Below are 18,053 nucleotides of genomic sequence, written 5' to 3'. Positions count from 1 at the left end.
TCTTTTTCCCCATTTGGAACTGAACCCAGATAGGCATTTCTTCCAACAGCTTTAAAGGACCCCCACATAAGAAATGTCATTCTTAAAGCAAGAACTAAAGGAGTATAAAAGTACACTTGCATTGGATGAACATGCATTGTAAAATAAAATCTATTCACTTCTTCTTGAAGTGTTTTTGCAGTCCACAGAGAATCTGCCCTCTGGCTTATCCTGATTATTTCTAGTCTTAAAAGCTGGATTTTTTCCCCCCGAGAAAGGTGCTCTCCTCCAACATGTCAGCAGAAGCATCTGAAATCAGACCAGCTCTGCATCCTGAAATAATTGTATTTTCTAAAACGTAATTCATTTTACAGCCTGCTAAATAAACAACCTTTTCAGATACTGAGTTAGCAAGAAAGAAAATCTTGACTTCTTTGCAAGCTGAATACGGCAGAGTGCAAAGTCACTGAGCTATTAAAGTCAAAACATAATGGAGAGAGAGGGCACATTATGCCCAATGCAGCTTCATTTATTTTTAGAGCAATGAACTTTAAGGAGCCTCTACTAGACTGTTAAGTTAAAGGAAGTTGGATCCAGGATGTTTAAACCCATCTAAACAAAAACACGTCAAAACGTACTTTACTCATTGGCACAGAATGATAAATTATTCATGTATGAATTGTGTTTGACTATTAAAAAAACCCTTCTTAAACGTGTGCTAGGTGGCTTAAATAAAATAAACCAAGATTTTATCTGGCTTATGTCTGTAATGTTTATTTCTCTACAGTGACAAGGAGTGTCCCGTAGCTCTGATTCCATCTGAAAAGGATATAACAATGGGAGAAAAAAAAAATCTACAAAATGGCAAAACAAAACTTCCAAGGCCTTTTCAGTCCTTTGGGAAAGAAATAAGAAGACAGAATAAAAGCCATTAACAGGATGAAAAATAAATAAATTCTCCCTCATCAAACGAAATACTGGAGTCTTCCATACTTAATTGTTCTTTGATAAAATGATCAGATCTATTAAAAAAAAACCCCAAAACATGGACACTAGTTGCCTCTTATTTCTTTGGGTTGCAACCCTTCTTTCCCCAGGAAATCCATCTTACTACATTCCACCACAGTACATCCAAAAACAATTCCTTTTTTAGCTGGCTAGGAATACGCAACATAGCTAATTTTGTTCAGCAACACTGCTAACCGGTTGAGTAATAAAGACATTAATTCTCCTTTTCGGCAGGCATCTGGTTCCAAGAGAGCAAAAAAACACAAATTTGCTAAATACAGCTTCAGATGGTTGTGTGTTCTTCGGCATTTTTTAAAACTAACATCATTCCATACGGGCCATCCATTCTGAAGAAATATCACTGTGGAAGACAACTGCTGCCGATGTTATTATTCAAAGAGATTGTGTTCAGTAATCAAATCCAGCAGAGGGAGTCCTAATTAAAAAAAAAAATCTAACAAAATTCCTTCAAGCCTAATGGTGCGTTGTTTAAATATCCGTCCTTAAGACTCTTATCACAGGGGTGAAATGCTACCAGTTCGGGCCAGTTAGCCTGAAATGGTAGTAAAAAATGCTACTGGTTCACAACAATCAGCTGTGCTGTGCCACTTTTTTTTTTTTACAAGAATATGTAAACACAACAACGGATAGAGTGGATGGAGGGAGGAGTAGAAGGAAAGATAGGAAGGAGAGGAATAGGAGAAAGGGAAAGGCAGAGAATGGGAGGGAATGTAAGAGTAGGAAAGAGGGGAGGAATGGGAAGAAGAGGGGAAGGGTAAAGGGGAGGAAGGGGAAGGAGAGAAGGGAAAGGAAAGGAGGAAGGAAGGAAGGAGAGAAGAGAAGAAAGGGGGGTAGGAAGGAGGGAGGAAGGGGAGGGAAGGAAGGAGAGAAGAAAGGAGGGAGAAGGAGAGAAGAAAGGAGGGAATGTAGGAGAGAAGGAAGGGGGAAGGAAGGAGAGAAGGAAGGGGGGAAGGAAGGAGAGGAGAAAAGAAAGGAGGGAAGGAAGGAAGGAGGAAGGAGAGAAGGAGGGAAGGGGAAGGAGGGAGGGAAGGAAGGAGGGAAGGAAGGGGAGTAGGAGAGAAGAAACGAGGGAAGGAAAGAGGGAGGGAGGGAAGAAGAAGTAGGACCGTTGTAAGATATGGATCTATGGGATGTTAAAAAAGCAATCTTCAAGTATATTGTCAACTGTAGGGGAAAATTGTTATAAATACATATTATTAATAACAGTTATGAGATCATATAATTGTGAATGTATATATGAAATTGATAAAATAAAATAATAATAATAATAATAAAATAATAAAATAATAAAAAATAAAATGCTACCGGTTCACAACAATCAGCTGTGCTGTGCCACTTATATTCGCTAGAAATCGCGTGGCACAGCTGATCATTGGAACTTTTTAAAGCATTTTTAAAGTACTGGTTCGGGAGAATCTAAATCGCGCGGCATAGCTTCCTTCCCCCCCCCAGGTATTCTACTTACCTTTGCAGGCTAAGAAGAGGCTTCTTCGTGCCTGCGGTGCGCCTGCGTGACTTCAGAGCATTTCGCCCCTGCTCCATCATCATTGGGTTTCATTGCAAAAGCCAGTATGCGCTCTTAGTGCTTAGGTAAAACATCTGAGCCACAGACTCACGACAAGATCATTCTGTATTCAAAAGTTATTTTATTAAGTTTGTGCATTGTAAATTTCACAATTCAGAGGTACCATAAAAAAGAGGCCTCAGTTAAAAAGACAGAACATTAACAATCGGGAAACGGGAGTGACACACAAACAGAGGGTTTTCTTCGGCAAGGGAGAATATTTTCAAGATCCCCCCCCCCCCTTGTATTCCTGCTCCCACGGATAATGTGCAGAAGGGATTATAACGCTCTTAAAATAAAACGGTGCGCAGACATATATACATACGTAGATCAAAATAATGCCTAACCTTCACTGAATTTTGTAGCACAGTACAAATAATTAAACTAAGCTCACTGAAAACCACAGACGGGAAAATCTTGTGTAGTTAATGGAAGCTGATCCACTTTTGCCTAGTCCAAAAGATATGAAGTCTTTTGCTTTCCTTTAGTTCGGTAACAACTTTTACGTTCAGTTTCTCAAAGTTACAGGTTAATCTTCTCTGCCTCCGGTTTCGGAGATCAGTAACAAGAGTTGGAAGGGACCTTGGAGGTCATCTAGTCCAGTGGTCCCCAACCTTTTTATCGCCGCGGACCAGTCAGCCTTTGATAATTTTACCGTGGCCCGCTGAGCGCGCGCAGGGGGGGGGGGGCGTTGTTCTGCAGCGATCATGGCCCCCAGCCATTAATGTCTAAACTGCTGCAAGATATACTTAAATATTGATAAAAGTGAGGGGGTGTACTCACTTCTGTGATATCTATCCATCCATGTCTGTCTCTGTCTCTGTCTCTGTCTCTCTCTGTGTATGTATGTGTGTATGCGTGTATGTGTATATATCCTCTATCTATCTATCATCTATCTATTTATCTATTTATCCATCCATCCATCCATCCATCCATCCATCTCTATCTATCAATCACCTATCCACCATCTATCTATCTATTCTAGCTGGCTGGGCAATTTGGGGAGTTGAAGTCCAAAAGTGTTAAAGTTGCTGAGATTGAGAAATGAGGACGAAACAAAAGGGAAGAGAATGAAACAAGGTCGTAGAGAGAGATTGCAAAATGAAAGGGCAACTTCTCTTTTTATTTCCTTCCACCCCACCACCCCCACCGTGCCTCTCTGGCAATTGGCTGCCCAGGAGGTGGGGAGGGGAAGATGTTTCACAGACAGCTGCCACCCGCCCATCTCTCTCTCTCTCTCTCTCTCTCTCTCTGCCTCCCCATCTGACCTCGGCTGCTCCACGGCGGAGACCCCAGACAAGCAAAAAAAAAAAAAAAAAAGGGCTCAGGAGTGGGGGAAGAAACAAACCCCATCACGTTCCTATCTGTGAAAGCTCCCCGCTCCCTTCCTGGGCAGCCAATTGCCAGAGAGGCAGTGTGTGTATGTGTGTGTGTGTGGGGGGGGGGTTGGCAGCCCGCGGCGCGCCTAGTCCGCTGTGGAACGCGCTGCCACCGCCCAGCGCTCTCTCTTCTCTCCCCCCCTCCAATCTCCCGCTTCTGCTTCGACCGGCCAGCAACTTGTCCCCGCTTGCCCGGGGACTGGCCTCTGATTGGCTGGCGGGGAGAAAGCCTCGCCAGGGAAGGAGGCGAGGACTCCGCGGTGACGTCATGGGGACGGCGCCCCCAGGTAGCGGCGAACCGAACGCGCTCCGTCTCCACGGGCTACCAGGCGGCTGGGCGGGCGGCCGGGGTGGGAGTGGGGTTTGGACCGGAGAGGCGGCTCTCGGGTTCGAGTCCGGGGTTGATCTCAGGCTGCGCGTGTGGGTGAAGAGGCAGCAGGGATCATGGCCCCCGGCCGCTGCAGCGATCATGGCCCCCGACCGCTGCGCGGCCCGGTGCCAGGTACTCCACGGCCCGGCACCGGTCCGCGGACCGGGGGTTGGGGACCACTGATCTAGTCCAACCCCCTAGATCTGTACTAGGGATTTGAACCGCCGGCCTTTCTGATCGACAAGCTCAAAGTCTTAGCCACCCTTTTTAATAGAGATGTAAAGGTTTGATTTTGTTTTTTTTTTTTAATCTGGGTTGAACCCGTAGACATTTGGACTGGAAGTCAAGGCAGTATGTTTTCCACCTTGAGTTATTTATAAAAGTAATATAAAGGTAAAGGTTCCCCTTTATATTATATTCCCCTTTATTCATATATATATGAATAGGAACCAGGGAATTTAAATAATAATTTCTTAAAGTGTTTTTCTTTTGAAAATCACCTTCGGGCTTCATCGGAAGTAATTTGAAGATCTCTTTTAAAAGAAATTTGTTCCGTACAACAAGTTTCTTCTTTATTTTAGAATGAACATCCTTCTAAAACTTTCCTTAGCCTTTTAAACTGATTGCATAGTTCTCTGGATCGAGGCCCAACCAACTTAGCTGCCTAATCAGAATTTTATTTATTTTTAAATGTGTGCCAGAGTGTTCATAGAAAAAAGTGACCATATAGATTACCTTCTTGTCTAATTATTCCCTTCAAACTATAACACAAGAACTTTTTCCAATCAATTGATAATACTTTTATCAAGATATATAAAATGTTGTCACGTTTATATCATCCTGTATGATAAAGTATATAATACTGTTGTATAAGGACTTTCCCGAACCAATTTGCTAACTATTTAATAAACAGGTTGCTGGAATTGGGGTATGTCTAGTTTAATGAAAAGATGGACTAGGGGAGACATGATAGCAGTCTTCCAATATCTCAGGGGCTGCCCCAAAGAAGAGGGAGTGAAACAGTGGTGGGATTCAGCCGGTTCGCACCTATCCGGGAGAACCGGTTGTTAACTTTCCAGGCAGTTCGGAGAACCGGTTGTTGGAAGAAATCTCCTTTTGTTTTTCCCCCCTTTACAGGGCTAATCCTGTAAGGAAGGCAGGAAGGAAACATTCTGGTGTTGTTTCTAGCCTAACCTCAATTTCCCTGTTTACAGAAACTGCCTCTCTGGTTAACCCTAATTACATTGTAAGAGCTAAGGCGAAGCGCCCATCGATGGGAATGACGTTGAGTTGGCCACACCCACCCAGTCACGTGACCACTGAGCCCCGCTTACCCAGCTGGCCATTAGGGCAGAGAACCGGTTGTTAAATTATTTGAATCCACCACTGGAGTGAAACTATTCTCCAAGGCACCTGAGGGTAGGACAAGAAGCAATGGGTGGAAACTAATCAAGCTACTTAGAACTAAGGAGAAACTTTGAGAACAATTAATCAGTGGAACAACTTGCCTCCAGAAGTTGTGAATGCTCCAACACTGGAAGTTTTTAAGAAGAGATTAGACAACTAATTGTCTGAAATGGTATAGGGATTCCTGCCTAAGCAGGGGGTTGGACTAGAAGACCTCTGAGGCCCCTTCCAAGGTTAATAGAAGGGAAGGTTATTCCCTTCTATGATTCTGTTACATACCATCTATTGTATTTGATAGCAAATACCATTTTTTTCTTCCAGGCAAGAAGGAAACTCCATGCCATCTGTTTTAAACATTACATTTAGTTGAAAGAATCATGAACATATTTTTCCCCCAAAGGAAGACTGAAATAAGCTCTTAACTTTCCCTTATGGTAATTTTGAACCAATCTAGTTAAATTTTGGCATGACAGTCTGATTGACAGAGTCAAAAGTGAAAGTTAGACCCTATAATTGTAAGTCCTCGCTTCGTGATCACAATGAACCTGAAATTTCCAAATTTTGTTAAGCGAGTCTTGCCCCATGTTATGACATTTGTTTGCCACGGTCGTTAAGCGAATCACTGCAGTTGTCACAGTAGCACAGTTGGTTAAGCGAATCTGGCTTCCCCATTGACTTTGCTTGTCAGACGGTCACTAAAGGGGGTACTGTCATAAATGTGAGTTCCCTTTGACCCATTTTACGACTTATTCCTGCCACTTTGGTGAAACGAATCACTGCAGTTATTCAATTATTAGCACGGTCGTTAAGTGAATCTGGCTTCTCCATTAAGGTCGCAAAAGGGATCACGTGACCCCAGAACATTGCAACCGTCGTAAGTACGAGTCGGTTGCTAAGCATCTGAATTTTATTCACATGATCTTGGGGATGCTGCAACTATCATCAGTGTGAAAAAAACAGCCGCAACTCCCTTTTTTCAGGGCTGTTGTAACTCCTAAACGTCACTAAGTGAGCTGTCGTAAGTCGAGGACGACCTGTAATTGAACGGGAACCCAGGAAGAACCAAGAAAGGACAGTGAAGAACAGCCTCAAAAGGCAACCAAGATCAACCTTCCGTATTGATACTGGGTGTTATTCCGTGAAATCATACTACTGGGTGTATCCGTGTAGTAGGAGTTTTGCTGAATTCAAGGGCGAACACTGCCTGTTGAAATGCGACAATGAGTCCCTTATTAAATCATTTTTTTTGCCTTTTCACCAGTGCACAGGTAACAATGGTTCTCGGGTGTGAAAACAGTACATCTACAGTTTAAGTACAACAGCAAGAAAAACTATACAGCATCATCATAAACCTCCCACATTCTGGAAGGGTTGTATACAAGCGTCCTTCATCGAGAGACGAGACGAAATCTTATAAAACATTCTTGGTGTAAAAAAAGGACAAATAATCAGACAGACGGAGACCAGACAGAGGTCATAAATTTACCCAGAACACAAGTAGGCCATGCTTTATCGTTTCCCACCCCACCCTCAAATACATTTGTTCAAATCTTTATATAAATGCCACCTTGAATACCGATTCAAATCAAAATACCGTACAATCTAAATTCTCCTAGACCGCGTTCGTGCACTCGAGTACCCCTAAACAACCTTAACCTATTCACATTCATTGGACATGTGGACAAAAATGAAAATTTATTTATTTCTGCCATAACTTCCAAATGAGATTCTGGGATAATTTACACACACACAAAAAAAAAAACCCGTAGTCACACTGGGAACGGGTTTGATCCGCAAAATCTCTGCAATATTGTGTTAAAGAGATGCTCAGATGAAATCTGGGCCTTTATTTCTGAAAATGGCACTGGCCTTTTTGCTAAAAGAAAAGGAGATTAAATTTCAGGAAGCGACTCGCAATTGGACAAGTTAAAATAAAAAAAAAGACGTCGGTTTGCACATATTTTTTACATTGCAATACTGTGTATCTTGGACTTCCTAAATGACATATCCCAAAGGGGATTTTTCAAAAGGCAACCGGGCTCGTGTTTTTCTTGAAGACATTTCGCTTCTCCTCCAAGAAGCTTCTTCGGTTCAGTTAGAACCGAGGAAGCTTCTTGGAGGAGAAGCGAAACTTCTTCAGGAAAAAAAAGTCCAGTTGACTTTTGAAAAAAACACATTTGGGACAACCATGAACTGGATGACCGAGATCACAGGTAGTCCTCAACTTACGAGCACCATTGAGCCCAGAATTTATGTTGTTAAGTTAGGCGAATCACTGCAGTTGTTAAATTAGTAACACAGTTGTTAAATAAGTTGAATCTGCTTGCCGGAAGGCCACGCAAAGTGGTCACATGACATACACCCCCCCAGGACACTGCAACCGCCATAAATGCGAGTCGGTTGTCAAGCATCTGAAGGTTAATCCCCATGACAATGGTCGTAAATGTGAAAAATGATCCGGCCACTATTTCAGTGCCGTTGTAACTCTGGAAGGTCACTAAATGAACTCTCTGGTAGGTCGGGGACTACCTGTGGAAGCTTGTGCATTGCCACCGAAGGCGTTTTGAACCTGGTGTTCTTGGAAAGCTGAAATGCTGGCGGACCGAAAGCTTTTAAAAGGGGGGGGGGGCATCGAATAACCTGTCTATTCCACGTACCGATAAATCTGAATGACTCTGTACAGAAGGAAAAAAAAGGCAAATAAAAATAGTTGAGACAGGGGCGCAAGAGGAATCGAAGCCCCTGTAAAACCAAGAACAATGCTTAGCATCTATAGGAAGATAAGGTGTGTGGTCAGTGGAACTAACCACTAATGTGCTATTTGTTGCACACAGGTCGCGCGGCTCCCTTCTTCATGCGCTAGGCTCAGAAATATCCATGTTCGTTCCAAACAGCGCCACCAGTTGCTCTTCGTAGTTGGCGATGTTCCTTTTCATAATTTCCATGCAAGGTCCCAATAGCCTTTCAAAAGCTTGTACATCCATAACTAAAATATTAAAAGGGAGAGAAATTACATGCAGATACACCACGGGGAAGGCAGGAAAGTGAATTATTTCTATGGACAAATTTTGTTCTATGAAATTGTAAATATATGCGTGTGTGCGTGTGTGTGTGTGTTGCATTTGTGCTGATAAATAAATAAAGGGAGACTAGTATAGATCTATTTCAAGCTATTTAGCTCTCATCAGCTAGCCATACCCTTACTGGGAATCGAACCTGGGCTGTATTACATATTAGGCAGTTGTGTTAGCCACTAAGCCACAGGCTCTCCTCCTTTATCAGCTAAGCCAAGGAAATAGGTTTGTATTGTGTCACAACCCCTGGTATGCCCAAATATGGGAGGGAGCATACTGCTTCCCTTTTCTGTCTATCGACTCACTCTGGGAGCCATCCAGGCAGAAAGCCTTTTTTTTATGTTGCCTTGTTACATTTGTATTGCATTTGTGCTGTTAAATATATATATATATATGTATATTATATGTATGTATGTATGTATGTATGTATGTATGTATGTATGTATATATATATATATATATATATATATATATATATATATATATATATATATATATATATATATATATATTTATTTATTTCCCGTGTAAGATTGAGATTGAGATACATGGGAAAAGACCCAAATACAACAAGACCAGAATACCTACACCCATATAGACAGACAGACAGACGACAGACAGATATACACACCAAAAAAAGGCTGTGTGTATGTTCCAGCATAACTCTGGAATTGCCTTGAGCAATTTCAACCAAACTTGGTACACAGATGACTTACCCTCTAGAAACAAACACTGTGGGGGTAAGACACCCCTGGGGGGGGGTGTTCTGTTAAGATACAGCCTGTTGTGCCTTAAAACGGCTTCTACCGTACTTCCATAAAATGGATTCTACTGTACAGCGCTGTGGAGTTGCCATGCTAACGGCTTCACAGTACTCCACAAGGGAGGCTCCCTCTGGTAAGGGGGAAAATCCAATATTAGAAATTGTTGTGATGTTCATGGGAGGAGGATTGGGATGAATAAATATCGGGGCAGCGCCAGTTTTATCAGGTAGTGGAGACTAAAACATATGAAGAACGGTTAGAGGAATTGGGTTGGGCTAGTCTAGAGAAAGAAGAACTAGGGGGAACGTAATAGCAGTATTCCGGTATTTGAGGGGCTGCCACAAAGCAATAGCAATAGCAGTAGACTTATATACCGCTTCATAGGCCTTTCAGGCCTCTCTAAGCGGTTTACAGAGAGTCAGCATATTGCCCCCAACAATCTGGGTCCTCATTTTACCCACCTCGGAAGGATGGAAGGCTGAGTCAACCCTGAGCCGGTGAGATTTGAACCGCTGACCTGCTGATCTAGCAGTAGCCTGCAGTGCTGCATTTAACCACTGCGCCACCTTGGCTCAAAGAAGAGGGGGTCAACTTATTTTCCGAAGCATCAGAGGGCAGGACAAGAAACAATGGTTGGAAACTAACCAAAGGGAGAAGCAACCTGGAATTGAGCAGAAACTTCCTAACAGTGAGGACAATTAACCAGTGGAACAGCTGGCCTCCAGAAGCTGTGGGTGGTTCATCATTGGAGGATTTAAAAAAGTGGCTGGTCATTCATTCATCTGAAATGGTATAGGTCTCCTGCTTGGGCAGGGGGCTGTTCTAGAAGATCTCCAGGGTCCCTTCCAGCTCTATTCTGATTGATTGATTCATTGATTGATTGAATGTCACTGGAGGTTTTTAAGAAGAGACTGGACAGCTCCCTGTCTGAAATGGTACAAGGTCTCCTGCTTGAGCAGCGGGTTGGACTAGAAGACCTCCAAGGTCTCTTCCAGCTCTATTCTGATTCTGATATTCAATCTGTTTGCTTCGTTTGTTTCTGTATAAACGTTTTTTTTTAAATTGTTATGTCGACTTTTTTTTAATTAAAAAAAGGCTACCCCAAACCAGAAACAAACTTATGTTCCAAAATGCAAGCCCTCTGCCTTACTTAAGCACTTGACGGTGCCAAGGGCGAAGGCCGAAGCAGCTCGAGGTTTGTTCGTTACAAGCGCCAATTCGCCAAAATACTGCCCTCTGGTATAGCGGGCGATTTCCACCGCTTCGTTTCCATCTATGTCTTGTTTGCCCTGGGAAGTAAAAAAAACCAAAACAAAACACACAAACATTTACCTCAATGCAGCCAAGATAAAAATCTGTTTTATTATTTAATTCAGAAGCGGTATTCAGCCGGTTCGCACCGGTTCTGATGAACTGCTGGCGGATATTTTGAGTGGTTTGGAGAACCGGCAAATATTGCCTCTGGTTGGCCCTGCCCTCCCCAACCCCCACCGTTCCCTGTCCTATATTCCCTTGTTTTTTAGCTCAGCTGATTTGCGCGGGAGAGCGGATTGCCGCGCCTCAGCTGAGGTAAACAACAGCTCAGCTCACCAGCGCTGACACCGAGGGCGGTCTTTGAGCGCATGCACATAAACCCAGGAGGAAAAGATTTGGAATCCCACCGCCAATTTAATTGATAAATGATTTTATCAATAAATTAATGCATTATTACATTATTTTTAATCGGCATTAATCTAACCGAGTCGACTGAAAACCATTTTAATAATTCTTGAAGGATGGTACCTTTCTTTTCATTGTAATTTTCACTTCTCCAGATTCGACAATATAAAAACTGTCCGCCATGTCTCCCTACAGAGAGTTGAGAATAATAAAACATAAAAAGACAATTCTTTAATAATTCCAGCGTTGTTTTTTTAAGTAGAAACTTTTTAAAAAAATATCCCCAAATCCATCGATCGATCGATCAGTTAATTCTCAGAAATGGTACAAATAAAATAATAGTAATATTATTGCAGGCGCTTGAAGAAATTTAGCAGGGCACTGAATTAAAAGTATTCAGAAGTGTACCTTCTCTACCAATTAGTCATTTGGTAATTACAGGTAGTCCTCGAATTACGACCATAATTGAGTCCAAAATTTATGCTGCTGAGTGAAACATTTCTCAAGTGAGTTTGGTCCGTTTTACGACTCTTCTTGCCATAGTTGTTAAGTGAACCATTGCATTTGTTAAGTGAGCAACATAGCTGTTAAGTGAATCTGGATTTCGCATGGATTTTGATTGCCAGAACGTTGTAGAAGCTGATCACATGACCCTGGGACACTGCAATGGTCATAAGTATGAACCAATTTCCAAGCATCTGAATTTTGATCCGTGACCCGACAAATGCGCGAACGCGACAAAAGCGCGCCGACAAAACTGCAGCGCTAAAACCGCGATGTCAAAAGCACGCCGACAACAGCGCGCCGACAAAAGCGCGCCGACAGAAGCGCGATTTAAGTTAAGGTAAGGTTTAGGGTTAGGTTTAGGGCTAGGTTTAGGGCTAGGTTTAGGGTAGGTTTAGGGTGAGGTTTAGGGTTAGGGTTACAGCGCGCTTCTGTCGGCACGCTGTTGTCGGCGCGCTTCAGCGCTCATTCGTCGGCGCGGTTTTGTCGGCGCAGTTTTGTCACCGCAGTTTAGTCAGGCGCGCTTTGTCGTTCGCGCATTTGTGGTGGAACCATTTTGATCATGTGACCATGGGGATGCTGCCCCATTTTGTGAGAAAAATGGTTGTCTGTCACTTTTTTCAGTGCTGTTGTAACATTGAACGGTCATTAAATGCTTGGGGAAACAAAAGTAAGCACTGTATCACCTTGAGAGGCTGCCTCAAGGTCACCCAGCGGGAAGAAGGGGAGCCGCGTACCAAACTATACTTGGAGTGACCGTTAAGAAGACATCTTGCCTTAATAGCAATAGCAATAGCAGTTAGATTTATACCGCTTCATAGGGCTTTCAGCCCTCTCTAAGTGGTTTACAGAGTCAGCATATTGCCCCCCCAGTCTGGGTCCTCATTTCACCCACCTTGGAAGGATGGAAGGCTGAGTCAACCTTGAGCCGGTGAGATTTGAACCGCTGAACTGCATATAACAGTCAGCTGAAATAGCCTGCAGTACTGCACCCTAACCACTGCGCCACCACGGCTCCATAAAACCTGATTGGTTACTCTGCTTTGGGCAATGAGAGACATTTAAGGGAAGGAAACGCTAGAGATTTTGATGTGTGGTTTTCAGTTTTGGTTTTGCGCTACTGCAATACACTTCATCTCTAATAAACTGTTGGACTTCATTGTTGGAATACACTTCTATTGAACAATTACAGTAGTATTCAGCCAGTAGATGGCAGTGTTTACAAGTTTGGAGCTATGGTATTACACACTATGCTCTTTTGTTGTAAGTAGAGTTTCCAGTTTCAGTTGAGCAGTAAAGCACATGGTGACTGTACTCCTTGTTCTGCGGTGCTGTATATAAACAGAAGTTCTAATGTAAACTATACCTTTCTCAACAAATGAAGCCAGGTTTTTTTTTAAAAGAGATTTAAGTTGTGGTAGGTCCAACAGTTTCTCTACAGGGAAGTTAAACAAGGTTGTGCCTCAATCACCCCTTAGTATCTCTTAACTCAAGAGAGTTAGAATAAGCTACCTTCTGAAAATCCAGGTGTTAGGCAATGCCATCATCATTCTCTCTTTTTGAAAAGGACGGATGAAAAAGGAAAGAGGAAAAAAAGCTTTTGATCACTGTTTTTCAGGTGGTTTTGCCTCATTAAATCCTTTATAACAATAAGTCATTGTGCTTTTAAATAACTAAAGAATAACAGAATAATAAACACGTAGAACAATGAAGTAAATTACCTGAACAATTATTTGTTCCCCGTCTTTATATATTTTGGTACCTATCACGTCCACCACTTTCAAACGTTCAGAAAGCTTAAAACAGAAAATAAGAGAGTTTTTGTAAATATATATACACACATATTTCATATCATATATACACACACATATTTCATCACCCAGTGGTGGGTTGCCAATTTTTTTACTACCGGTTTGCTCGTGCGCTGCTTCTGCGCGGGCGGGTGGGCGGAGCCTCCTACCACTGCCACTACCTGTTCATCCAATCCGGACTGAACAGAGAGCAACCCACCCTGATCTCACCAATGTAATGGAAATCGTCATTATTGCTGTTACATGCTGTGATACTCTTAATTTGTTTTGAAGCTGTGCTCCGACATAAGATTCCAAAGTTTTGCTTTTCATTTTATTTTTTACATTGGTTTCAAATGTCATGCTAAATTCCATTTCGGAACCCATGTTCTAATAAACCTAGTCATAATAATATATTTAAGAGTCTGTTTAGAAAATATGAAGAGTCACGGTGGAAAAAAATGGATTATTGGCCTGCTGATATTTTATTTAGAAAACGAAGGAGAAATTCAGTTAAGGCACAGCAAAGTCACAGCCATTTAGTTGAAAAATGAAGGTACATTTATTCTTTTTGGTAGAAATTACTCCAAGAGAAATACTTGCATGGTTTTTTTTTTGCAATTATGTTTGGAATTTAGCAATTGAAAATAAAACTACAATAATACAAGTTCCTCAGAGAAAGGAACAACATTCACTAGATGGTAGTTTAGCATATATTTAGAGATACGCATTAAGAATATTTATTCGCCAGAATCAATATATCTATGTCTATACAGGTAGTCCTCAACTTACAACGGTTCATTTAGCGACTGTCCAGTTACAATGGCACAGACTTATGACCGTTTTTCACACTTAATGACTGTTGCGGCCTCCCCACAGTCATGTGATTAAAATTCAGACACTTGCCAACCGAATTATATTTATGACAGTGTCCTGGGGTCATGGAATCACCTTTTGCGACCTTCTGACAAGGAAAATCGATTTGGGAGCCAGATTCAACAGCCGTGTTACTAACTCAATAACTGCAGTGATTCGCTTAATATCTGCGGCGAGAAAACTCATAAAGCTGGGTAAAATTCACTGAGCAAATGTCTCGCTTAGCAACATACATGTTGGGCTCAATTATGTTCGTAATTCGAGGACTACCTGTTGTTACAACCTCCCGAGATTCAATCGAGAGTAGCTACTCTGGCTCCGTTAGCCCTTGATAATAAAAACAGGTATGATTTACAAAGGCAAGTTGTTTTTCCTTCCCAAACAACAGAACTGAATTATATGAATTTGCGGATGACACGACAGTGGTGGGACTCATTAATAAGAACAATGAGTCTGCTTATAGAAAGGAAGTACAACGGCTGAGATTGTGGTGTAAAGAAAATAATCTTACATTCAACACACAGAAAAAAAAACAAAAGAACTTACAACTGACTTCAGGAGGAAAGAGATGTACGTTTACCATTGTACATAAACGGCGAGGAGGTGCAGAAGGTTGGTAGTTTTAAATTTCTGGGCATTTACCGTATTTTTTCGGACTAGAAGACGCACTGGTGTATAAGACGCACCGAGATTTAGAAGAGGTAAGTAAGAAAAAACGTTTTTTGTACTCCCCAGCCCCCAGGAGCACTCTTCAGCTTCAGCAGGTATGGGGAAGGAAAAAAACACTGTTTTTGCAGAAAGCTGGCTGTTTTTCACAAAAACAGAGGCATTTTTGCTTTCCCCCACCAGCCTTGCTGAAGCCTGCAGAATGCTGCTGGGAGCTGGGGGAAGGCAAAACCGCCTGTTTTTCGCAAAAATGGGATGTGGGGGTGGAACCTTGGGAGGCCAAAATGGCTATATTGGTGAATTAAGGAGCACCAACATTTCCATGCTCTTTTAAAATGCAATGCAATACAATACAATATAGCAGAGTTGGAAGGGACCTTGGAGGTCTTCTAGTCCAACCCCCTGCCTAGGCAGGAAACCCTATACCGTTCCAGACAAATGGATATCCAACATCTTCTTAAAGACTTCCAGTGTTGGAGCATTCACAACTTCTGGAGGGAAGTTGTTCCGCTGATTGATTGTTCTGACTGTCAGGAAATTTCTCCTCAGTTCTAAATTGCTTCTCTCCTTGATTAGTTTCCACCCATTGCCTCTTGTTCTACACTCAGGTGCCTTGGAGAATAGCTTGACTCCCTCTTCTTTGTGACAACCCCTGAGATATTGGAAGACTTCTATCATGTCTGCCCTAGTCTTTCTTTTCATTAAACTGGACATACCCAGTTCCAGCAACCGTTCTTTATATGTTTTAGCCTCCTGTTCCCTAATAATCTTTGTTGCTCTTCTCTGCACTCTTTCTCGAGTCTCCACATCTTTTTAGGAGGGGAAAAGGTGCGTCTTATACTCTGAAAAATACAGCATATCTCGGAGGACCTCCCATGGACTATGAATGCTAACATGTTTGTGAAGAAGGCACAGAAGAGGCTGTACTTCCTGAGAATGCTCAGGAAGATAAATTTATCTCGGCATCTACTTCTATCCTACTATCGCAGCACCGTTGAGAGTGTCCTGACATACGGCATTCTTGCATGGTTTGGGAGCAGCTCTGCAGCGGACAAAAACGCTCTACAGAGAATCATTAAAACTGCCCAGAATATCACCGGGCTCCAGCTACCAGCCCTGGATGACATCTTCGCATCTCTCTGTTTGAGGAAGCTGCATAACATTCTCAGGCATTCTTCCCATTCTGCTTACAATCTTATTGGACTGTTGCCTTCTGGCAGAAGATACAGAACGATTAAGACTCAGACTACACATCTTCGGAATAGATTTTATCCCAGAGCTATCATTGCACTCAACAATGAACTAAAGGGCCACCATCAGTAAGCTGTTGGACAGCATTACTTGGTCTGTTGTGGACGCTTGGGTGGTGTAGGGGTGGGGCCTTATGAGTCGGCCCTGGAGGATGTGGAGGACCCTGGACAGGGTTCCGACTCCGAGCAGGGCCCAGAGAGGCTGGTTGGCCACCAGGTGGCACCTGAGCCTTGGATCAGTGGGGAGGAGACAGAGAGAGTGATCCAGAAACCACCTGTGAGTTGTTCCGGGATGCACGCCGTCGAAGGGCTACTCGGCGTCAAGACAACTACGTAATTACAGGATGTAATTACGCTCAGCTGATGCTCATTAAGCTCTTCTCCAGATTATAAAAGGGACTGCTTGTGCCACGCCCTTCTTGCAGAAGTCAACGTTAGGGACTAACGAGAAACAAACTCGGCAGGCTGGATTGCTGCCAGAGTTTGTTTGCATTGCTGCCAAGGTTTGTAGGACTTGCTGCCAAAGTGCATATCTCTTTGTTGATTTGGCTTTTAGCCACCGAGAGTCTGGACTTATTAAAAAACATTCTCATTTACGTTTGTCTCGGCTTTCGTTCCTGGACGGAGGGGGGGGGTGTCAGAACATATGGGTATACTGTGCATATACGTACAATGACAATAAATTAATTAATATGAAGGTCGGTTATATTAGAAAATCTGTAAATGCACATATGACATTATTGTTTGACATCAAACAGCCCATTCTGCACAAAATGACTGAAATATCTCTAGTAAGCCGCACTTACTTCTAAAGATTTAAGGAAGGGCAACGACTCAATGAAATTTTCGTACATTCTTCTCTTTTTCGCGTTGTTTTTCACAATGATTCTTCGAAATGTTACTCTGTCCTAAAAAAAATGGAAAGATACATAAATAATAGTTAAAAAGTGAGATATTCACAACAACACAAACAGTGTTTTCATTGGCAGAGAATGGTACATTCTCTGGTGCGGTTAGTCCAGAACCTGATGTGTATTTGCACAAGTGTGTAAGCCTAACCATGTTCAGTGGACTGTTTTAATTCTCAGTTGAGTGTCAGGCTCCAAAAATCAAGATACAGTGGTACCTTGGTACTCGTCGTTCATCATTTCCAGGAGGCATGAGGAGTATCAAAAACTATGAGTAACAAACATATTTTTCCAGTTAAGGAATAATGTTGTGAGTCACAAGGCACCCAGCAACAACAGCTTCTAGCTTGTGCATTGAATACTAAACAAATGATGAGTACTGGGGCAAAAGTTTCATGTCAAAATGCATTCAGTAGCAAATCTGATGAGTTTCAAAGCAATTGAGTAAGAAGGTATCCCTGTAGAGATTCTCTAAGCATGTTCCTTTGTTGTTCCTCACCTATAGACAGAATCTTGCCAAGCCAAAGCAGAATGCTTGCACTATAAAGCATATACTCTGGGAACTATAAGGGAGGAGCTATTCTCATCCTCTTTCTCCCCACAAGCTCTCCAATATCTGGAGCTGACAGCACACAAGCTGCAATTAGCTCCAGATATTAACAGATCCAAATTGGGGGGGAGGGGGGCATCTGCAAGAGTGTCCAAAAAAACCCTCACCCCAAAATGGCAAGCACAATTTAGGGTTGAAACTTCACCCTTTCTAAGCTATTGATTCTTGTTGTGGCCCGTGGTGGCAGACTCTGACAGTGAGGAGGTTGGGGAGGAACCTGGGCC

At 42.5% G+C, this 18,053-nt stretch overlaps 1 protein-coding gene across 1 annotated transcript; it reads right to left on the bottom strand.

Annotated features, from left to right (window-relative positions):
* Positions 1-8,165: 8,165 nt before the first annotated feature.
* On the bottom strand, positions 8,166-17,456 carry PRKAR2B (protein kinase cAMP-dependent type II regulatory subunit beta). The gene is made up of 6 exons (XM_032221887.1): positions 17,430-17,456; positions 17,118-17,219; positions 13,451-13,525; positions 11,349-11,414; positions 10,717-10,855; positions 8,166-8,714 (listed from the first exon to the last, which is right to left on the bottom strand). The coding sequence occupies exons 1-6, from the start codon at positions 17,454-17,456 to the stop codon at positions 8,581-8,583; spliced, it is 543 nt and encodes a 180-aa protein (XP_032077778.1). The 3' UTR covers positions 8,166-8,580.
* Positions 17,457-18,053: the final 597 nt, after the last annotated feature.

Source organism: Thamnophis elegans, chromosome 7 (assembly GCF_009769535.1).
Source record: "Thamnophis elegans isolate rThaEle1 chromosome 7, rThaEle1.pri, whole genome shotgun sequence".
Classification (NCBI taxonomy): domain Eukaryota; kingdom Metazoa; phylum Chordata; class Lepidosauria; order Squamata; family Colubridae; genus Thamnophis; species Thamnophis elegans.
The sequence above is the reverse complement of the archived record's forward strand: the minus strand, read 5'-3'. Positions and strand labels throughout refer to the sequence as shown.

Coding starts and splice junctions, on each gene's coding strand:
- PRKAR2B (XM_032221887.1), bottom strand. CDS start 17,456: ATGAACGACGAGTACCAAGGTACCACT. Junction 13,526..17,117: donor CCTTCCTTAAATCTTTAGAA/GTAAGTGCGGCT, acceptor TTCTGTTTTAAG/CTTTCTGAACGTTTGAAAGT. Junction 8,715..10,716: donor TGGCACCGTCAAGTGCTTAA/GTAAGGCAGAGG, acceptor TTAATATTTTAG/TTATGGATGTACAAGCTTTT.